The sequence below is a fragment of the Chiloscyllium plagiosum genome, unplaced genomic scaffold (assembly GCF_037043375.1).
Source record: "Chiloscyllium plagiosum isolate Xiang-an unplaced genomic scaffold, Cpla_swu_hap1 HiC_scaffold_47, whole genome shotgun sequence".
In the NCBI taxonomy this organism is placed as follows: domain Eukaryota; kingdom Metazoa; phylum Chordata; class Chondrichthyes; order Orectolobiformes; family Hemiscylliidae; genus Chiloscyllium; species Chiloscyllium plagiosum.
In genome coordinates, this window is record NW_028270185.1 from 6,881,899 (window position 1) to 6,901,898 (window position 20,000).

General features: G+C 46.0%; 1 protein-coding gene across 2 annotated transcripts; it reads left to right on the forward strand.

Annotated features, from left to right (window-relative positions):
• mrpl28 (mitochondrial ribosomal protein L28) lies at nucleotides 1-12,200 on the forward strand. Of its 2 annotated transcripts, XM_043680819.2 has the most exons (6): nucleotides 1-34; nucleotides 1,847-2,148; nucleotides 4,425-4,577; nucleotides 5,879-6,013; nucleotides 9,766-9,852; nucleotides 11,857-12,200. In XM_043680819.2, the coding sequence occupies exons 2-6, from the start codon at nucleotides 1,861-1,863 to the stop codon at nucleotides 11,953-11,955; spliced, it is 762 nt and encodes a 253-aa protein (XP_043536754.2). In that variant the 5' UTR covers nucleotides 1-34; nucleotides 1,847-1,860; the 3' UTR covers nucleotides 11,956-12,200. The 2 variants fall into 2 exon arrangements, with proteins under 2 accessions (XP_043536754.2, XP_043536755.2); XM_043680820.2 differs by lacking the exon at nucleotides 1-34 and having other exon boundaries at nucleotides 1,209-2,148.
• Nucleotides 12,201-20,000: the final 7,800 nt, after the last annotated feature.

Here is a 20,000-nt window from a genome sequence, read left to right on the forward strand (position 1 = left end):
TACGTGGGCGCAGCGAAGCCTGAGGCTTGAGTGAGTGAGTGAGGGGCTGAGGGAAGGGCGTCCTTTCGCCGCTGTTGGGCTTCAATGTACCTTTCCTCCCCCTCCGAGGTGGTCACCTCTGGGGTTGGGTTTTATTTTGGGGGGGGTTGGTGGGCAGTTCTCTGGATTTGGGGGGAAATGGAGGTTATTAAAGGATCTAGGGCCCCCTGCCTCCTCCACAAGACCCAGTCTCTCACCCCCCCCCAACACCTTCCCTTCCCCCAAATACTTCTCCATCCTTTTTCTGGGAAGTCCCACCCCAAGGCATGGAGAGGGGAGGGTAAAAGAGCTGAGTGTGCGATGCCTTCAGCAGTCGAATAGCCTGTCAGTATCTACCCCCCCCCCCCTGAGCTGGTCAACCATGGGATGGGGGATGGGGGCGTAGGTGCAAACAGAGGAGAGTGTACAAGAGCAGAGTCTGTGATACCTACTGCAGTCGAATAGGCCACCATCTCCTGTGGTACTGGCCTGGGGGACCCTATCCCGTTGAAAAGGCAGAGGCTGGAGGGGAATGTCTAAGGGGGCTGTGTGGGATTCTGAGCGGAGGTGGAGGTGGGAGACCAGCCGCTTGTGTCCTGAAGAAGGGTCACTGGATCTGAAACATAGGAGGAACATTTGAGGACTCTGGGTCTATACTCACTGGAGTGTAGAAGGACGAGGGGGAAATCTAATTGAAACTTAGAGAATACTGAACGGCCTGGACAGAGTGGATGTTGGGAAGATGTTTCCATTGGCTGGAGAGACTAGGACCTGAGAGCACAGCCTTAGACTTAAGGGATGACCTCTTAGAATGGAGATGAGGAGAAACATCTTCAGCCAGTGAGTGGTGAATCTGTAGAATTCATTTCTACAAAAAGCTATGGAGGCCAGGTCATTGAGTATATTTAAAACAGAGATAGATTAGATTCTTAAGTATTAAGGGTTACGGGGAGGAGGTGGGAGAATGAGGTTGAGAAACATGATTGAGCGGCAGAGCAAAAATGATGGGCTGAATGGCCTAATTTCTGCTCCTCTTATCTTATGAAACGTTAACTTTCTCTCTCTCTCTCTCTCTCTCTCTCTCTCTCTCTCTCTCCAGATGCTACCAGACCTGCTGAGACTTTTCAGCAATGTAATGCTTTTGTTAGCCCCTTATGTGTTTTTTTTTCTTGCAGTGTAGAGACAGGAGCGAGCCACTCAGCCTCTTTACTCTTCGCTGGCTCGTCAAAAGAGCTGCCCCATTGGTCCTGTTCCACTGACCCTTTCTGGCTGGCGATGGCGTTTACATTTTTTTTCTACACTTGGAAAGAAAGAAACAAAATCAGAAATTGCTGGAGAAACTAAGCAGGCCTGGCAGTATCTGTGGAGTGAAAATAAGGGTTACCGTTTTCAGTACAGTCACCTTTCTTGAAGCAGGTGGGACTTGAAACCAAGCCTGCTCGCTTAGAGATGGGGACAGTAGCACTGCCCCACAAGAGCCCTTGCTCCTACTTTATGTTTGTATCCCACAAAAGCTTGGCATGATTGCTCAGTGCAGCACCAATGCATGAGGGATGGTGATCCTGGAATGTGACTTGCACCTGCATTGGCTTGGCTCAGAAGTGGCACTGTTACCACTGGGGTGGACAGGAGTTGCTGTGTATTCTAACCTAGGAGACAGTGAGGTCTGCAGATGCTGGAGATCGGAGTTGAGAGTGTGTTGCTGGAAAAGCACAGCTGGTCAGGCAGTATCCGAGGAGCAGAAAAATCAACGTTTCGGGCCGGAGCCCTTCATCAGGAATGTATATTAACCTGCTTTTTTTCCTCTGGACTGACCCATCCCCTTTAGGTCAGACTGGGGTCATGCCCCTCCACAAGTACTCCCCCAAGATCTGGCACTTACTGCGACTAAAGCAGGGGATCTACTCACGGTTGCCAGCCCATTATCTCCGCTCCCTCGAAGAGAAGCAGGAGCCCACACCAGTTCACTTTAAGCCCCACGGGGTTAAATACAAGAGGAACCCGCATACCGGGCAACCGGAACGTGTGCAAGATGTGCCAATTCCAATCTACTACCCTCCAGAGTCTCAGAAAGGGCTGTGGGGCGGAGAAGGCTACATACAAGGATTCAGATACGCCAATAACGACAAGGTATGGAGTAACACCCAAAAGATGACCACCTTCTGCGTTCTTCTCCCTCCCATTTTAAAATCCTTCAGAGTGCCACATCCAGCAAAAGGCCTGTGTCCACCTGGGTGGTCCCTCCTTTTAAATTTAACGCTCACGTAGAATCTCTGCAGTATGGAAGCAGGCCATTCAGCCCATCGGGTCTACACTGTCACTCCCAGAGCGTCCCATCCTATCCCTATAACCATGCATTTTACATGACTATCCCACCTAGCCTGCACACTACAGGGTAATTTAGTACAGACGATCCACTTAACCAGCACATCTTTGGACTGTGGGAGGAAACCGGAGCACCCGGAGGAAACCCACGCCAACGCAGGGAGAATGTGCAAACTGCACACAGACAGTCCCCCGAAGGCGGAATCGAACCAGGGTCTCTGGTGCTGTGAGGCAGCAGTGCTAACCACTGTGCCACCCTTGCCTTCTGTTCAAGTAGCTCCATTCTCCCTGAAACCTCTGAGCAGCCTCCATGGTGACCTCTGCACGCTTCCAATTCATTGAGTCATTAGATCACAGAAGGGGTCCATTCAACCCATTGAGGTCATGTTGGCCCTCACTAATCTGTTCAGTCTCATTCCTTCCTGTCGCCCTGAAAGTTGATTTCCCTGAAGTGAAATTGTTCTTCGACTCCTCTTCCACCCTCCTCACAGGCAACAAGTTCCAGTTCATTACTACTTATTGTCTAAAAGACTTCTTCCTCACCTCTTCTTTCCCCCCCCCCCCCCCCCCTTTATATCTCTTTAAAACCTTAAATTTATGTCTCCCTGGTCCTTAACTCCTGCACACACCGTTTCCCTGTCCACCATTTCTAAACCTGTCATCATCCTGTATACATCACTGAGATCTCCTCTTTGTTTCAAGCAGAAAAACCCCAGCTTCTCCAGCCTAATTTTCTAGCTAAAATTCCTCATCCCTGGAACCATTCTGGTAAATCTCCTCTGCACCCTTTCAGGGACCACTATATCCTTCCTAAAGTGTGGGAGCACAATGCCTTAATTGGGCTTAATCAGAGGTGTATACAGGTTCAGTACAACTTCCTGCTTTCGACCTTTTGAGACCTACAAATTGGTGAGGTGGGTAGGGCGAGGATGTTTCCGTTTGAGGGAGAATCTAGAATTAAGGGCCACTGTTTGAAAATAAGGAGTCACGCATTTAAGACAGAGGTGAGGTGAAATTCCTCTGACTGAGGACCCTTGGGATTCTCATCAAAAGGCAGCGGAAACAGAGTCTTTGAATATTTTCAAGGAAGAGGTCGATAAGTTCTTGATAAACAAGGGGAAAAAGGTTATACAAGGGATAGGTGGAAACACTGCTTAATCAGAGTAGCCGTGAGCTTATGGAATGGTGGAGCAGGAATGAGAAGAATGGGCATTGACCAAATTCCTGTGTTTGTGTGTTCAAATCTACTTTTGTTCATGAAGTTTCAAAATCCTACAAGCTTTGCTATTTGTTGTGCCAATATATCCTGCTACTTTCACTAATCTACGTATGTACTGGCCCCTTACTCCTGCCTGATTTAAATTGCTGCACTCAGCTGCCATACTTCAGCTGCCTTGACCCCGAGCTCTGGAATTCCCTTCCCTAGACCTTTCCACCTTTAAGACGTTCCTTAGATCGACCGTTGGTCAATGTGCATCTCCTTGGGTGAATTTGCCTCAAATTTTCACCGAACAACACTCAGGGGGGATCGCTTCAAGGTCGGAAGGCAGGGCAAGCAGCTGAGCTCGGGACAAGCTGCTGATGGCGCAGCCACTGACTGTGAAACGATACTCATAGATTCACTACAGTGTGAAAATAGGCCATTTGGCCCAACAAGTCCACACTGACCCTCCGAAGAGTACCCCACCCAGACCTATTCCCTTACCCTATAACTCTACATTTCCCCTGACTGATGCACTAACCTACACATCCCTGGACACTATGGGACAATTTAGCATGGCCAATCCACCCTAACCTGCATATCTTTGGATTGTGGGAGGAAACCGGAGCACCCAGAGGAAACCCACGCAGACACAGAAAGAATGTGCAAACTCCACATGTTCACCTGAGGCTGGAATCGAACTTGGGTCCCTGGCGCTGTGAGGAAGCCATGCTAACCGCTGAGCCACTGTGCTGTCCCACTAACATCAGGGATGCTCCAAGCACCAGAGGTGGGGTACTCCACAGTTTGAAGGCTAACCCATCACAGCTCGAGTCTGTCACAACCTCCTCTCTCTGACTGTTGTTTTTCCTCTCTACAGCTGTCCACACGCTTGAGGAAAACGTGGAAGCCGCAGTTGTTTATGCGAGAGCTTTACAGTGAAATCCTGGATAAAACCTTCACCATCCAGGTGACCATGCGGACTCTAGACCTAGTGGACGCTTGTTACGGTTTTGATTTCTATATCTTGAAGGTAAGGGCCTCGCTGATTGATTGATTTAAACCAGGGAGTGTTTTGCTCATTGTTGGTCAGGTGCCTATTCTCCCCTTCACCTCATGGAGAATCCAAAATTGTCTCCACAGTAAGCGTTAATAGCAGAATGAAGGTCAGCTCTGACTGAAAGGGAAAACAAGGTACTAACCCTGCAGAGGGGAGGACAAGGCAATATCAAAATGGAGCAAGTTGTTGGACTCAACTCTGAGCCCAGAAGGCAGTAAAGTAGCTGATTGGAAGATGAGGTGCTGTTCCTCGAGCTTGCATAGTGTTTCACTGGGACACGACGGCAAATCAAAGATAGAAATGAAGGTGTGAGAGCAAGATGGCGGCTTGTCAGCTCAGTGGTTAGCACTGCTGCCTCACAGCCTCTGGGTTCGATTCCACCCTCGGGTGACTGTCTGTGTGGAGTTTGCACATTCTCCCCGTGTCTACGTGGGTTTCCTCCGGGTGCTCAGGTTTCCTCCCACAGTGCAGGTTAAGTGGATTGGTTATATTAAATTGCCCATAGTGTGCCGGCTAGTTGGATTAGTCATGAGTAATATAGGGTAAAGGGGTAAACCTGGGTGGAACGCCGTTCACAGGTTGCTGTGCACCAGTTGGGCCAAATGGCCTGTTCCCACACTGTTGGGATTCTATGATGAATTGAAAAGACAAGCGACTGGAAAGTCTGTGTTTTACTGTTGACTGTGTTTTTACTTTCAGACAGAACTGGCATTCTGTTACTAACGCTCACTCGATGTATGGCATGTGCTAAATTGTGATGACGATGTAAATAAAATCAATGGTCATAATTTGTAACATTGTTAGGGACAATTGTACCATTATAATCCTCTCAATATACAGTTAATTGAAGTACATTACACAGTGGATGTTGCTTTAATTTACAGACTAGAAATGCAATCTGCATTTTGTCGTGAAGTTCAGAGATCAGATGTTGTGAGGATGAGTTCATTAAATTTTCAATCATTTGTCTATTCCTTGGCGTTCGCACAGAGGGTGGTGTGTAAATGGAATGAGCTGCCAGAGGAAACAGTAGAGGCGGGTGCGGTAACAACATTTAAAAGACATTTGGACAGGTAGGTGGATAGAAAAGGTTTAGAGGGATGTGGGCCACGGGCAAATGGGGCTAGTTTAGTTTGGGAAGCCTGGTCGGCATGGACGGGGTTGGGCCAAAGGGCCTGTTTCCATGCTGGTTGATTCTGACTCTATTCTGGGAAATTGACCTCACGGAGGACCAACGGTCTATTTGTTTTAATTTGGTACAAATCCTTTTCCAGACGCCCAAGGTCGACCTGAATTCAAAGCTGGGGATGGATCTAAAAAGGGCAATGCTCCTGAGACTCGCTCGCAAGGACATGGAGCTATACCCTGATGATGCAGAGAAACGGGAACGCATCTATAACAAATACAAGGTATGGTGTAGGGTTTGGAATACAGGGGCATTGTATTTTGCATGGGATGTGGGTATCGCTGGGCAAGACCAGCATTTGGGACAAGCCCATCACTGACTGACCCTTGCACTGATTGACTTGTCCATTTCAGAGGGCATTCAAGAGTCAGCCACATTGCCGTTGGTCTGGAGTCACATGAAAGTTAAGGACAGCAGATGTCCTTCCCTGAAGGGTATTAGTGAACCAGGATTGGGTTTATTTTAATCACAATTAATGATCGTTATCAGATTTATGAATTAAGTTTAAATTCTGTCAGCTGCCTTGGTGGGATTTGAACCCCTTGTCCATTAGTCTAGCCTCTGGATTATTACCACAAGGCCACCATATCCCCATCCTCCCTTGATGTAGAATCAAGGTTGCAACATACAGTGGGCCAAATGGCCTCCTCCTTCATCTTGCTGACCCTCTATGACAGCAGTCCCACTTTCCCCACTCCCTCCTTTCTGAGTTGCAAAATGTCCAGCGTTGTATTTCAGACCCAAACTACTGATTACTTTAAAAAAAAAAGTCTTTTTCCTCAGTGTCTCCTTTGCTGCTTTCAATCAATGCCCTCTAGTTTCATGATGCTTCCCACAACAGGAACAACTTCTCCCCCTCGACTGTGTCCTGGCCCATCATGGTTTTGGCACACCTCCATGAAATTTCCTGTCAATCTACTCCTCTGTTGCAGCCTCTCGAATATATCCTCATATCTAGAGTTTAAACGTTCCTTAGCCTGAATCCTCTCTGCATGTTCCCTTGTGCCTTCACACCCGTCCGAAAGTATGGTGCCCAGTGTTCCAGCTGAGGCCAGTCAATCTCACATAAATGTTCACTTTGACTTCCTCACTAATGGACTCCACGCCTAGATTTTTAAAACCCAGAATCTTCAATGCCTTAGTAATCATTTCTCAACTTGTACTGCCACCTCCAATGATTTGTGTACATATAGATGTATTTTATCAACCTGCGCAGACACGTCATAATACACCTGGGTTCAGATGGGTCTTGCAATTGAGCCTCTGGCCCAGAGGTAAGGACGCTACCACTGTGCCACTTATATCTCCAGGTTTTATCTGCACCCTTTTGCCCCTCACCTAGTTTCAAATAAAGGGTTGCTTTGAGTTTGTTGCATAGTTCGGGTACCCTGTCCCATGGTGAGGTTAGACAGGCTGGGGTTGTTCTCAATGCTGAGATGTTTGGAGGCAGGAGTTCAAGGATGAGTGACATTTGACCATAAGCTAAATGGTCTCCTGGTCCTATCATGCTTGTTCCACCGAAAACCGAGATCAAAGCTGAGCCACTGGAGGGGATTTAAACACAGAGTTCAAAATGATGAGGGTATAGGCAGAGCAAATAACTGTTTCCAGTTGTAGCAGGGTCACACAGATTTACGATAAGCAGCAATAGAACAAAAGGCAGCTGAGAATTCTTATTTTACTTAGCGTTATAGTGATTTAGGATGTGCTGTAAGAGGCCAGTGGAAGCATATTCAAGAGCAACTTTCGAAAGGGATTTGGCAAAGAGAAGTATATAGACCAGTGGGGAAGGAGTTGGGAGAAAGTGAGGACTGCAGATGCTGGAGGTCAGAATTGGAGTGTGGTGTTGGTAAGCACAGTCAGTGAGGCAGCATCCGAGGAGCAGGAGAGTCATTGTTTTGAGCATAAGCCCTTCATTGGGAATCGGGGCTGGCCCTAATTGGAGGAACCTGGAGTATTGGTCCCTTAGCTAAGGAACGATAGCCCTGGCTTAGACAGAGTGACACCAGTGTTCATCCTCGGATGATGGCACTGTCCAATGAGAAAAGGTTGCAGAGACCAGGCTTGTGTTCTGTAGAATTTATAAGAAGTTCATTGAAACTTAGAAATTTCTTACAGAGTAAATGCAGGTGATTTTCTCTGGTGGGAGGGTATTGTAAGATCAGGGAAGTCAGTTGGAGCTGTACAGGACTCTGGTTAGGCCTTGGCTGGAATATTGTGTGGCATTCTGGTCACCACACTATAGGAAGGATGTGATTGCACTGGAGGGGTTGCAGAGGAGATTCATCAGGGCATTGCCTGCGATGGTGCAGTTTATTTCTTTTTAGATTAGATTAGATTAGATTACTTACAGTGTGGAAACAGGCCCTTCGGCCCAACAAGTCCACACCGCCCCGCCGAAGCGCAACCCACCCATACCCCTACATTTACCCCTTACCTAACACTACGAGCAATTTAGCATGGCCAATTCACCTAACCTGCACATCTTTGGACTGTGGGAGGAAACCGGAGCACCCGGAGGAAACCCACGCAGACACTGGGAGAACGTGCAAACTCCACACAGTCAGTCGCCTGAGGCGGGTATTGAACCCGGGTCTCTGGCGCTGTGAGGCAGCAGTGCTAACCACTGTGCCACCGTGCCGCCTCTATGAAGTGAGGCTGAGATTGAGGTGTGAAAGAGTATTGAGCTAGTCTGGAAAGGTCGAGGATTACACAAAGGGTGGTGGGAGTCTGGAATGCACTGCCTGGGATGGTTAGTTGAGGTGGTAGCCTCAATCATTAAAAAGTGCCTGGATGAGCACTTGCAACGTCAAGGCTATGAGCCAAGTGCTGGAAGTGGGATGAGTGTAGATTTAGAGTGTCGGTGCACACTTGATGCACCTAAGATCCTCGTCTGTACTTTTATTCTATGACAGATTTCTTGATATTAAAGATATCAGGGGGTGTAGGGCGAGTGCTGGCTGTTTCAAGGAGCTGGCACACGCACTCGAGGCCAAATTGTCTTCCGTGCTATACTGTTCTTCGAGATTATACTAAGAATTAAATTTGAAATGCTACAAGCAGGTGCATAAAATAATTGAGAAAACTAATAGAAAAGCAGCCTTTATATCAGATATAAGGATGTGGAAGTATTGCTGCAGTTATACAAAACTGGTTAGACCTTACTGAGGAGCTGTGAGCAGGTCGGCTGCACAACTTGGGAAGGATGTATTGGCCTTGAAAGAAGTAAGATGTAGGTTTACAAGAATAATACCTGGACTTTAGGGGTTACGTTATGAAGAGAAATTTGGCCTGTTTTCTGTAGAATTTAAAAGTTTAATTAGTGATCTGATTGCAGTCTTCAAGATATTAACAGGAAAACAGGATAAATAAAGATAAACTATTTCCAGTGTTTGAAGATTCTGGAATCATAGAATCCCTACAGTGCAGATAGAGGTCATTCAGCTCATCAATTCTGCCCTGACCCTCTGAAGGGCATCCCACTCTATCCCTGTAACCCTATATTTACCATAGTTAACCCACCTAAGCCTGCATACTATGGGTCAATCCAACTAACTTGCATATCTTGGGACTGTGGGAGGAAACCCTCACAGACACAGGGAGAATGTACAAACTCCACACAGACAGTTACCCGAAGGTGGAATCGAACCCGGGTCCCCTGGCACTGTGAGGCAGCCATGCTAACCACTGAGCCACCATGTCAACCGCTAGAACTAGGGGTCATATTCTAAAAATTGGGCCAGGCTGTTCAGGGTGATAGAATTTTGGAATTCTCTTCTACAAGTGGCAGTTGAAGCTAGAACTTTTGTTAATTTTAAATCTGAGGTAATGTTTGGTTAAGCAGATATATTAAAGGGTATGGACTAAAGGCAGATACATGGCCACAGACCAGCCAGGCCCTCATTGAATGGTGGAACAAGCTGGAGGGGCTGAATGGCCTACTCCTATTCCTGTGTAATTCCTTGTGTGTTGCAGGCGTTCGTAATTCCTGAAGAGGAGGCGGAATGGGTCGGTCTGAGTCTTGAGGAAGCTGTGCAGAAACAAATGCAGCTGGAGAAGAAGGTAAGAATTAAAATCCCCACCTCAATCTTTAAACCCCGCGTCAACCACAGCCCCGCCTCTTTTAAAATCTTATAGGCTGATGGTTGTCCTTGTATTTAAAGTGGGCTGTGGAGCTAGAGTGGGTGAGTGGGATCTACAATAAAGCTCGGTTATCTGGTACCCTACTGACTGTAACCTCTGATATCCCCCTCTCCCAGCCATCACTGTACTATATAAAATAGCAACATCTGACTGTACTGAAAATAAATATTGCTGGAAATCACAGCAAGTCAGGCAGCATCCATGGAGAGAGAGAGAGAGAGAGAGAGCAAGCTAACATTTCGAGTCTAGCTGACTCTTCGTCAGATTGAAGGTTGAAGTTCTTTTCCCTCTGTAGTCAAGGTGATAAAAATCAAAGGAGGGGAGGCCCCTAGTGTCTGCAGGTTATAGTTTACAGCAAGGCAGGTTTTCATTAAGTTCCCACTGTTACCCGAGAACTGCAATGAATTAACTGGCATTTTTTTGATTTACCAGCGCATTCCAATCCCAGTGCTGGATAACACCAATTTTACTTTTTGATAAGTGATTTTTCTGGGTTAAGATATAATACTCTCTCTAATTTAAAGTTACTTTGGCAAAGGCACTTTGTTGAAAGACAAATCTGATTAACAATTGTAAGAAACTGAATTTCAATGAATATTGGAAATAACTTATGGATCAATAAACAAGATGGCAATTGTTTTGTATTAGATTCAATTAAAAAGCTACAATGTTTAAAAAAAGCACCAATTTTACTATAATTTAATGGCTATTTCATAGGGATGGCAGAGGTACGTTGGGCAGAATGGCATCCTCTTATGCTGCATCAGTCTACGAAAAGGGAACATGGTTATTTTATATAAAAGCATGCCACCCAGGAGAAAGCAGGTGGACTCCCTGTTCGCCGCCTTAAGCATTGACCCCCCCCCCCCACAACTGACACACCGGTATTGATGTGTACCATCTACGTGGTGCACTGCAGCAGTTTGCTCAGGCTCCTTCGTCAGTCCCTTCCAAACCCAGTGCCTGAATGGGCCAGAAAAACAAGGGCAGCAATGCCAGTTCCCCTCCAAGGTACACCATCCTGACTCTTTGTTCTAATTCACTCATGGAGTGTGGGTGATACTGACTTGGTCAGCATTCATTTCCTATCCATAGTTGCCCTTGAGAAGGTGATGGTGAGTTGCAGCCCTTTTGATGTAGGTAGACGCACAATAGCCACAGGAAGAATTCCAGGATTTTGACGCGGCGACACTGAAAGAATGGTGATATTTTTCCAAAACTGGATGGCTGAGTAGTTTGCAGGGTTTCTCGCAGGGGTTGGTGTTCCCATCTGTCTGCTGCCCTTGTCCTTTGTGATGGAAATGGTCATGGGTTTGGAAGCTTTGGTGAGTTGCTGCAGTGAATCTTGTGGAGAGTATATACTGCTGCAACTGAGCATCAGTGGTGGAGGGAGTGGATGAGATATCAATCAAACAGGATGCTTTGTCCTGGATGGTGTCGAGAATCCCGAGTGGGGAGTTTTCCATCACACTTGGTGGACAGGCTTTGGGGAGTCAGGAGGTGAGTTACTCACTGAAGGGCTCCAAGCATCTGACCTGATTTTGTAGCCACAGTATTTCTATTGCTCGTCCGCTTAAGGTTCAGTCAATATACAGCTGTCCTTCCACTATCCCTGAGCCAAAAGTCTTGAGCATCCACCCTAAAAGCACTGTGGGTTTCCCTACACCACATCGACTGCAGCAACCCAACTTCACCACCACCTTCTCAAAGGCAGTTAGGAATGGGCAACAAAACATGATCTCACCAGTGACCTCCACACCCCAGGGAGGAATGAATGAAGAAAAGCTGATAGCGGCTTGAATGTTCAGCTGTCTGCAACTTCCTGATGGAAAAAGAACTGTTGTCCGCTAAGTGACCGGAATCTCAGGCAATGACCTTCATGCCAGGCAACCTTAACCTATATTTCTCAAATTTGTATTTCAGGATCCTGTGCCGCTGTTTAAAGTTTATGCTGAGGAACTGGCCCATGAACTGAGAATGCAGAAATTGTCGGAGCCAGTGGTCATAGGCAAGAAATCGTAACAGAGCGTGGCCCCTTTAAGATCATCAGAGCCGCAGGTTATTTAACCAATGAAAGATGTGTTTTGGTGATGCTGTTGTCAGCTGACCTCTCTGCCAGTGTTGACAAGAAACCTCAGAGGTTAAAGTGACTGAACTTGTGACTTGAAGTCCAAATTAAAATGCAGACTTTTCTTTTGTACAGTAAGGTGGTGGTCAAACCACTTTGTGAAATGTGATTGCTAATTAACAATCAGACGAGGAATGTTTTCACGTGTTGGTGTTTCTCATTCCGTCAAGAAAACAATCACGGGAATCCCTTCTAAATACCTAGAGGGTTCAAATCATTTAATTTTATGTACGCTAGGGTTACAACCTGGAGCCAGGGCCCTTTGTCCAACTGCACCAAAAGTTAAATAAAAACTGAAAGACCTGCAGACATTGTAAGTCAGAAACAGAAATTTCTGGAAAAGCTCAGCAGATTAGGCACCATCTGTGGAGAGAAATCAGTGTTAACGTTTTGGGTCATGTGACTCTTCCTCAGCAGGTAAACCGTATTGTGTTTCCCCCACCCTGCTGTCATTTATTGTTGGCTGCAATTCTGTAAGTTTTAATTTTATTTGCTCATGGGAAGTAGGTGTTACTAGCTGGGCTGACAGTTTTTGCCCATCCCTAACTCTCTCGCCGGTAATTGAGAGTCAAACCCTTCCAAGTCCATTTTGATTTAGCTCCCTTCATCGCCTCTTCCTCGCCCTTTGGTCTGCATTACCCTTAATGGACTTTGTATATAAATTAATGAATCGAAAGACACAGTTGTTTCACTGGTGGTGGTTAATGGATGAAAAATACCATGGGTGATTTGGGGTGGGGTGGGGGGTGGGCAGTAAAATGTATCATTCAGTTGTGTGTTAGAGAACTTCTGGATATTAGAGACAAATTTAAAGAGTAAAGAGCTAGTATTTACTGCACATAAACTGAACAGTTGGAAACATGGATAGTGGTAAATAGCTGGAAATTGCCACGGGTTATTTGATTCCGTTTTGAATGTTTTGAGGCAGCACAGTGGCTCTATGGTTAGCACTACTGCCTCACAGCGCCAGGGACCCGGGTTTGACTCCAGCCTTGGGCGAATGCCTGTGTGGAGTTTGCACATTCTCCCCGTGTCTGTGTCGGTTTCCTCCCAGAATCCAAAGATGTGCAAGTTAGGGTGGATTGGCTGTGCTATATTTCCCATAGTGTGTAGGTTAGGTGCATTAGTTAGGAGTAAATATAAGGTAGGGGGAATGGGTCTGGATGGGTTCCTGTTCGGAGGGTCGGTGTGGACTTGTTGGGTCGAATGGCCACGCTGTAGGGATCCAATGATATCACTTGGATATGAGAGAAAAAGGTCAACCACGTTGCTATGAGACTGAAGTCGCATGTAGATCAGACTAAGGATGGTGGCTTTCTTTCCCTAAAGGACATTAATGAACCAGGTGGGTTTTCTGACAAATAACCGTGCTAATGCAGCTGCCATCAGGCTAACCTTCTATTGCACTTCCTTTTAAAATTCAAATTTCGCCATCTGCCTTGATGGGGTTTGAACCCATAACCCCACAACATTGGCTTTGCCTCTTGAGTCAGGAATCACACCAGCTAACGTTGACCCTGCAACATGTGAATTGGAGAAATGTAGCACAGAACAAGGCCATTTGGCCTGTCCTGTTTATGCTAGCTCTCTGCCAGCAAGCTTAGTCCTCCTCCCCTACCTATTCCCATTGCCCTATAAATTTTTGTCATTTCTGATAACGATCTAGTTTTCTTTTGAAAGCCACAGTTGAACCTGCCTCCTCCAAGCTCCTCAGGCAGCACATTCCAGATCTTAACCACTTGGTGCATAAAAATTATTTCCTCATGTCAACTTCGCTACTTTTGCTATTCTCTGTTTTCTCTCATTCCCAATCCTTGTACCAACGGGAACAGTTTCTCTTTATCCAGCCTGCCCAGACCGCTCATGGTTTTGAATACCTCTATCAAATGTCCTCTCCATTTTCATAACAGCTCCAACTTCCCAACGTAGCTAAAGTCTCTCATTCTCCAGAGTCATTCTCATGAACCTTTTCTGCACCATCTCTAAGGTCCTGATATCCTTTCCAAAGTGTAGTATTCAGAACTGGACACAGTCTGTCGCTGCCCCTCCCCCTCCCCCTCTGAAATCACTAACTGAATTAACCCAGGTTGCAGAGGTCAAGTAAAAATCTCAACGGTCTGATGTGGAAAGGTTGGTGATGTTCCTGTATTTCATGCAAAGAGGAAGGACAGTATGTCAAATGGCAAAAATGCTTCCTCAATCGATCCGTGAGAAACTACAGTCCCACTTGATTCCCTGTCTGCTGTGCTCCCTCACAGAGAGCTCTGTGCTTTCTTGGTGCACAGCTGCTGGTTTTTAACCCTTACTATGCATTGTACCTTGCATGTTCTCCATTCTGGAGTAGGCCATATGTCGACTATGGGATGGGACTCAGGCATCCTGTACAGGCTTGGGGGTAACTTGGGTGGCATGGTGGCTCTGGCCTCACAGTGCCAGAGATCTATGTACAATCCCAGCCTTGGGCAATTGTCTGTGTGGAGTTTGTCCCCATGTCTGTGTGGGTTTCCTCCAGCAGTCCAAGGATGTGCAGGTTAGGTGGATTGGCTGTGCAAAATTAGGGTGGCACAGTGGCTCAGTGGTTAGCACTGCTGCCTCACCACACCAGGGACCTGGGTTCAATTCCAGCCTCAGGCGACGGTCTGTGTGGAATATGCTCATTCTCCCTGTATCTGTGTGGGTTTCCTCGGGGTTCTCCAGTTTCCCCCCACAATCCAAAGATGTGCAGGTCAAGTGAATTGGCCATGCTAAATTGCCCATAGTGTTAGGTGCATTTAGTCAGAGTAAATGGAGGGGAATGGATCTAGGTTGTTACTCTTCGGAGAGTTGGTGTGGACTTGGGCCAAATGACCTGTTTGCACACTGTAGGGAATCTAAGCTAAGTTGCACCATAGTGTTCAGGGATGTGCAGCTTGGGTGATTGGCCTTGGGAAATGCTGGGTTACAGGAATAGGGTAGTAGGATAGGTTTGGGTGGGATTCTGTTTGGAGAAGTGGTGGGCCATCTGGCCTGCTCCAAACTGTGAAAAAACAGTACAAAGGAACCTTACCCTACATGCAACTGCTAATCGGGCACCAACTTGAATTGAGGGACAGCGTTGTCACCTCTAAGAGGGGCATGAATAGGGTAAATAGGCAAAGTCTTTTCCCTGGGGTCAAGGAGTCCAGAACTAGAGGGCATAGGTTTAGGATGAGAGGGGAAAGATATTAAAGAAACCTACGGGGCAACTTTTTCACACAGAGGGTGGTATGTGTATGGAATGAGCTGTCAGAGGAAGTGGTGGAGGCTGGTACAATTGCAACATTTAAAAGGCATCTGAATATATCTGGGTATGTGAATAGGAAGGGTTTGGTGGGGTATGGACCGGGTGCTGGCAGGTGGGACTAGACTGGGTTGGGATATCTGGTCGGCATGGACCGAAGGGTCTGTTTCCATGCTGTACATCTCTATGACTCTAGATGGTTGTGGTTTCGCGCTCAGTATCTGGAATTCAGTTCAGTTTCAGCTGATGTTCCATCTTGGTGCTGAGGGGGTGCCACACTGTAGGAGCAGCTGCCTTCTGGATGTGACACTAAGTTGAACCTATTTACATGGATCACACTGCACTGAAGTTTCTGAATGAACAATCAGAAGCACCCAAAGACCACTCACCAAGCATCTTATTATGATTTGTTAGAGCATACTGTGCAGAAAATAGTTACTGAGAGTACATAGCTATCATTCCCAACAGTGTTGTGGCTGTGCAGTACTCGCAATGTTGTGGATGTGCATCCACTCTTAAGAATTTCAACCGTTTGTGAAGGCAGCTCACCACCACCTGCTTGAAGGCAGTTACGGGATGGGGAATAAATGCTGGCTTAGCCAGTGAACAAATGTAAAACAAAGCACTGCACTTCACATCAATTTGTTGCAGTTGACATTCTATCAGATGTGCCCTACTTCCCAGCCAATTTAAGATAATTGAAGCTGTAATATTGCTGGTTTATCTTTTTAGTTGATACATTTTTACAGAGGGATCTATTCTTTGCAGACAGTAGGAATAATGTTCAAGCCTTGGATCGGTTTTGAATTACTCAGGAACTTGGGGCACCAGTGGCTTCCCTTAAGCTGAGGCATTGGAGAAAACAATCAGAGTCTATTTGTCAACCAATCAGCCTTTACTGTATAACCATCAGTTAGTGCCAACTCGAGCTGACTATCAATCCAGAGGCTCAAGCTTAAAGCTCTGGGTTCAAATCCCACTGTGGCATTGGATGCAGTTTAGATTCAATTAATAAATCACGAAAGCTAGTCTCAGTGATGGGTGATCATGTGAACTGTCATCAAATTGCATCAAAACCCATCTGAATAAGGAGATCCTTGCCTGGTCTGTCCTCCATGGACTCCAGGCCCACAACAATGTAGTTGACTCATAACTGCCACTTAGTTTGAGGGCATCAAATGCTGGCCTTGCCAGTGATGTCCACATCTCATGAGAGGATAAAGAAGCATCATGGTGGTTGCGGGCAATGTGTTGGAAGAGAGTTGGGGTGGCTAGGGCCTCGAGTTCAGTTCCAGCCTCGGGTGACTGTCCGCGTGGAGTTTGCACGTTCTCCCCGTGTCTGTGTGGGTTTGCTCCAGTTTCCTTCCAAAGATGTGCAGGTCAGCTGATTTGGCCATGCTATATTGCCCATCATGTCGAGGGATGTGTAGGCTGGGTGAATAAGCCATGGGAAATGTGGGGTTACAGTAACTGGTTAGCCTGGGTGGAATGCTGTTCAGAGGGTTGGTGTAGACTTGATGGGTCAAATGGTCTGCTTCCACTCTAGGGATTTTCGAAAGAAATCCTGGACCCTGCACCCCTATGGAAGTCAAATATATATCAGTTGCAACCTGAGTGCTAGCACTTTAAGCTCTGACTTCAAAGGCTTTGGGTTCAAGTCACACACCAGAAAAATCTATTCCAAGTATTACGTTCTTAGTACAACACTCCCTCAGTGGTGTACTGTCGTGGGTTCCATCTTTTGGATGAGACATTAAAGTGAGGCAGTGTCTGGTTTGTAGATGGTGTGTGTCTGCTATTTTGAGCAAGAGGTCTCCTTTAAGTCGGGACCAGTGTTTACATCGCAGTCATTTAAGACAATATATCATTGGGTTGCTGCTTGTGAGATTTGCTGGGCACAAATTGGCAATGCTCCTAGATTCCCTAAAGTGTGGAAGCAGACCATTTGGCTCATCAAGTCTACGCCAACCCTGCGAAGGGCATCCCACCCAGAACCACCCCATAACCCCACATTTCCTAGCTAATCCACCTAGCTTGTACATCCCTGGACACCATGGACAATTTAGCATAGCCAATCCACCTAACTTGCACGTCTTTGGACTGTGGGAAGCCCACACACACACTGGGAGAATCTGTGTGGTGTTTGCATAATCACCGAAGGGTGGAATTTGAGCGCAGGTCCCTGGTGCTGAGACAGCACTGTGCCACCCCCACTGGTTGTATCAGGTCATTTCACGAAGGCACCTCAGTGATTGTGAAGTGCTTTGGGAAGGTCTTGAGGTTGTGAAAGGTGCTAGGGGAATACAACTTGGAGGAGGAATTTGCAATAAAGTGAGCACTATATCGCAAGGAAAGTTGCATTGAATTTTAGATTTCTAAAGGAAGGAGGCTGTAAGTGATAATAGAATTTGCTGTTTTGTATTTCATTGATTCCTTGGGACAGGAGCGTCACTAGCAAGGCCAGCATTTGCTTCCCCTTGAACTATGTGGCTTGCTGGGGCCATTTCAGAGTCATTGCTGTGCATCTGGAGTCACATGTAGGTTAGACCGGCAGATTTTTTTTCCTCCTTTTTTTATTTTATTAACCAGTGCAAATTACAAACAAAAAGTTAACATGAACAGCCATATACAGGAAACAACAATTTACAGGGGAAAGAGGTGCAAAAGCCATTGAGCAGATTTTATTCCTCAAAGAGCATTAGTGAATCAGATGGGATTTTAACAATACTCAATCATCATCTGCTTTCAATTCCAAATGTTATGAGTTGAATTCCACAAGATGTTGTGGCATGTGGTTTGAACCCACATTCATAGAGTCATAGAGATGTACAGCATGGAAACAGATCCTTCGATCCAACTCGTCCATGCCGACCAGATATCCCAATCCAATGTAGTCCCACATGCCAGCACCTGGTCCATATCTCTCCATACCCCTCCTATTCATATACCTATCCAGATGCCTTTTAATTGCAATTGTACCAGCCTCCAACACCTCTGGCAGCTTATTCCATAATTTTCCCAGATGCACTCCGATGTCCAGCGATACATGAATTCAAACAATAACTGTGCAGGTTCACTGCTCTGTCAGTTAGCAATGTGGGTTTCTCTCTCTGTCTCTGTGTCTCTCTCTGTCTCTGTGTCTCTCTCTCTCCCTCTCTCTCTCTCTCTCCTGCACTGACCTCACCATGTGCTTCCTTTATCTATTCTCCCTTTTAAAAGTGCTGTTGTTCTGACTTTTTTTTTCCAAAACAATGCAACAGCATATAAAACGTTAATTGCTGCTCCTGGAATTCGAGGAAATCACCTCCCAACACACAAAACAACCTCAAAAAAGGAGAAGCTGTTACAGCCAGAAATTGTTCCCCTCCTCCATCTTGGATTACCCAGAATCATTCCCAGAGCATTAGCCTATGGCTCCCTAATCCAGTGACTCAATCACGACGTCAGCGTTTTCTCTTCTTCATGAGCTCTCAACAGGAATCTGATCTGTCCTTTATAAATCATGCAAGAGAGGATGGAAGGCATTTTAGCTGAGACAGGTGATTGCAGTAAAAAGAGACAGACCTGAGTAGGGAAATGTGACACTCGATACAGCAAATAAGGTGTAAGTGTTTCCATCCACAGAAGGGTCACTCACCAGGATTTAGCTGATCGGAAAATGAACCAGAGTCAAGATCAGGAGAGCATATACCATGTGTACTTTTCATCTCCACCATTAAGGAAGGATGCATATACATCAGAGACAGTACAGTGAATATTCACTAGATTGGCCTCTAATGTGGTTTTGTCATAGTCATTCAGCTCAGAAACAGACCCTTCGGTCTAATCAGTCCGTGCCAAATATAATTCCAAACCAGACTAGTCCCCCTGCCTGCTCCTGGCCCATATCCCTCCAACCTTTTCCTCTTCATGTACTTATCCAAGTGTCTTTTAGACAATGTAATTGTACCCTTATGCTCAGGAAGATACAGAAGCATGAACACGTGTACCAACAGGTTCAAGAACAGCTTCTTCCCTACCATTATTAGACTGATGAATGGACACACTAACTTCAAATAATGTTGTTATTGTTGATCGTGCTTTGCACAGGTCTTGTGCGGTTAAGTAACCTGTATGTCTCACTCTGTCCAAGTTTGATTTGGAGATGCTGGTGTTGGACTGGGGTGTACAAAATTAAAAATCACACAACACCAGGTTATAGTCCAACAGGTTTAATTGGAAGCACACTAGCTTTTTATAGCAAAAGTGCTATAAATTCTGTGCCTTACAATTGTATCCTCCACAACCACCTGATGAAGGAGCAGCTCTCCGAAAGCTAATGTACTTCCAATTGAACCTGTTGGGCTATGACCTGGTGTCGTGTGATTTTTAAACTCTGTCCAAGTTCTATTTGTCACCCTATGATCACCCTTGATTACTATGATCTGCCTGTACTGCTTGCAAACAAAGCTTCACATATGATTTAGGTGCATGTAACAATAAATCAAGTCAAATCAAGATCATTCCACATGCGAACCACCCTCTGTGTAAAAAAAAAAATTGCCCCTCATGTCTTTGTTAAATTTCTCTCCTCTCACCTTAAAAGTGTGCCCCCTAGTCTTGAAAGCCCCTATCCTGGGGAAAAGACAACTGCCATTAACTCTATCTATACCCCTCATTTGTTTAAAAACTTTATAAAGT

Bases quoted from the DNA above. Each gene is read 5' to 3' on its own strand.
- mrpl28 (XM_043680820.2), top strand. From the start codon at position 1,798: ATGTATATTAACCTGCTTTTTTTCCTCTGGACTGACCCATCCCCTTTA. The intron at 4,578-5,878 runs GTAAGGGCCTCG...ATCCTTTTCCAG, and splicing joins TTGATTTCTATATCTTGAAG to ACGCCCAAGGTCGACCTGAA. The intron at 6,014-9,765 runs GTATGGTGTAGG...TGTGTGTTGCAG, and splicing joins GCATCTATAACAAATACAAG to GCGTTCGTAATTCCTGAAGA.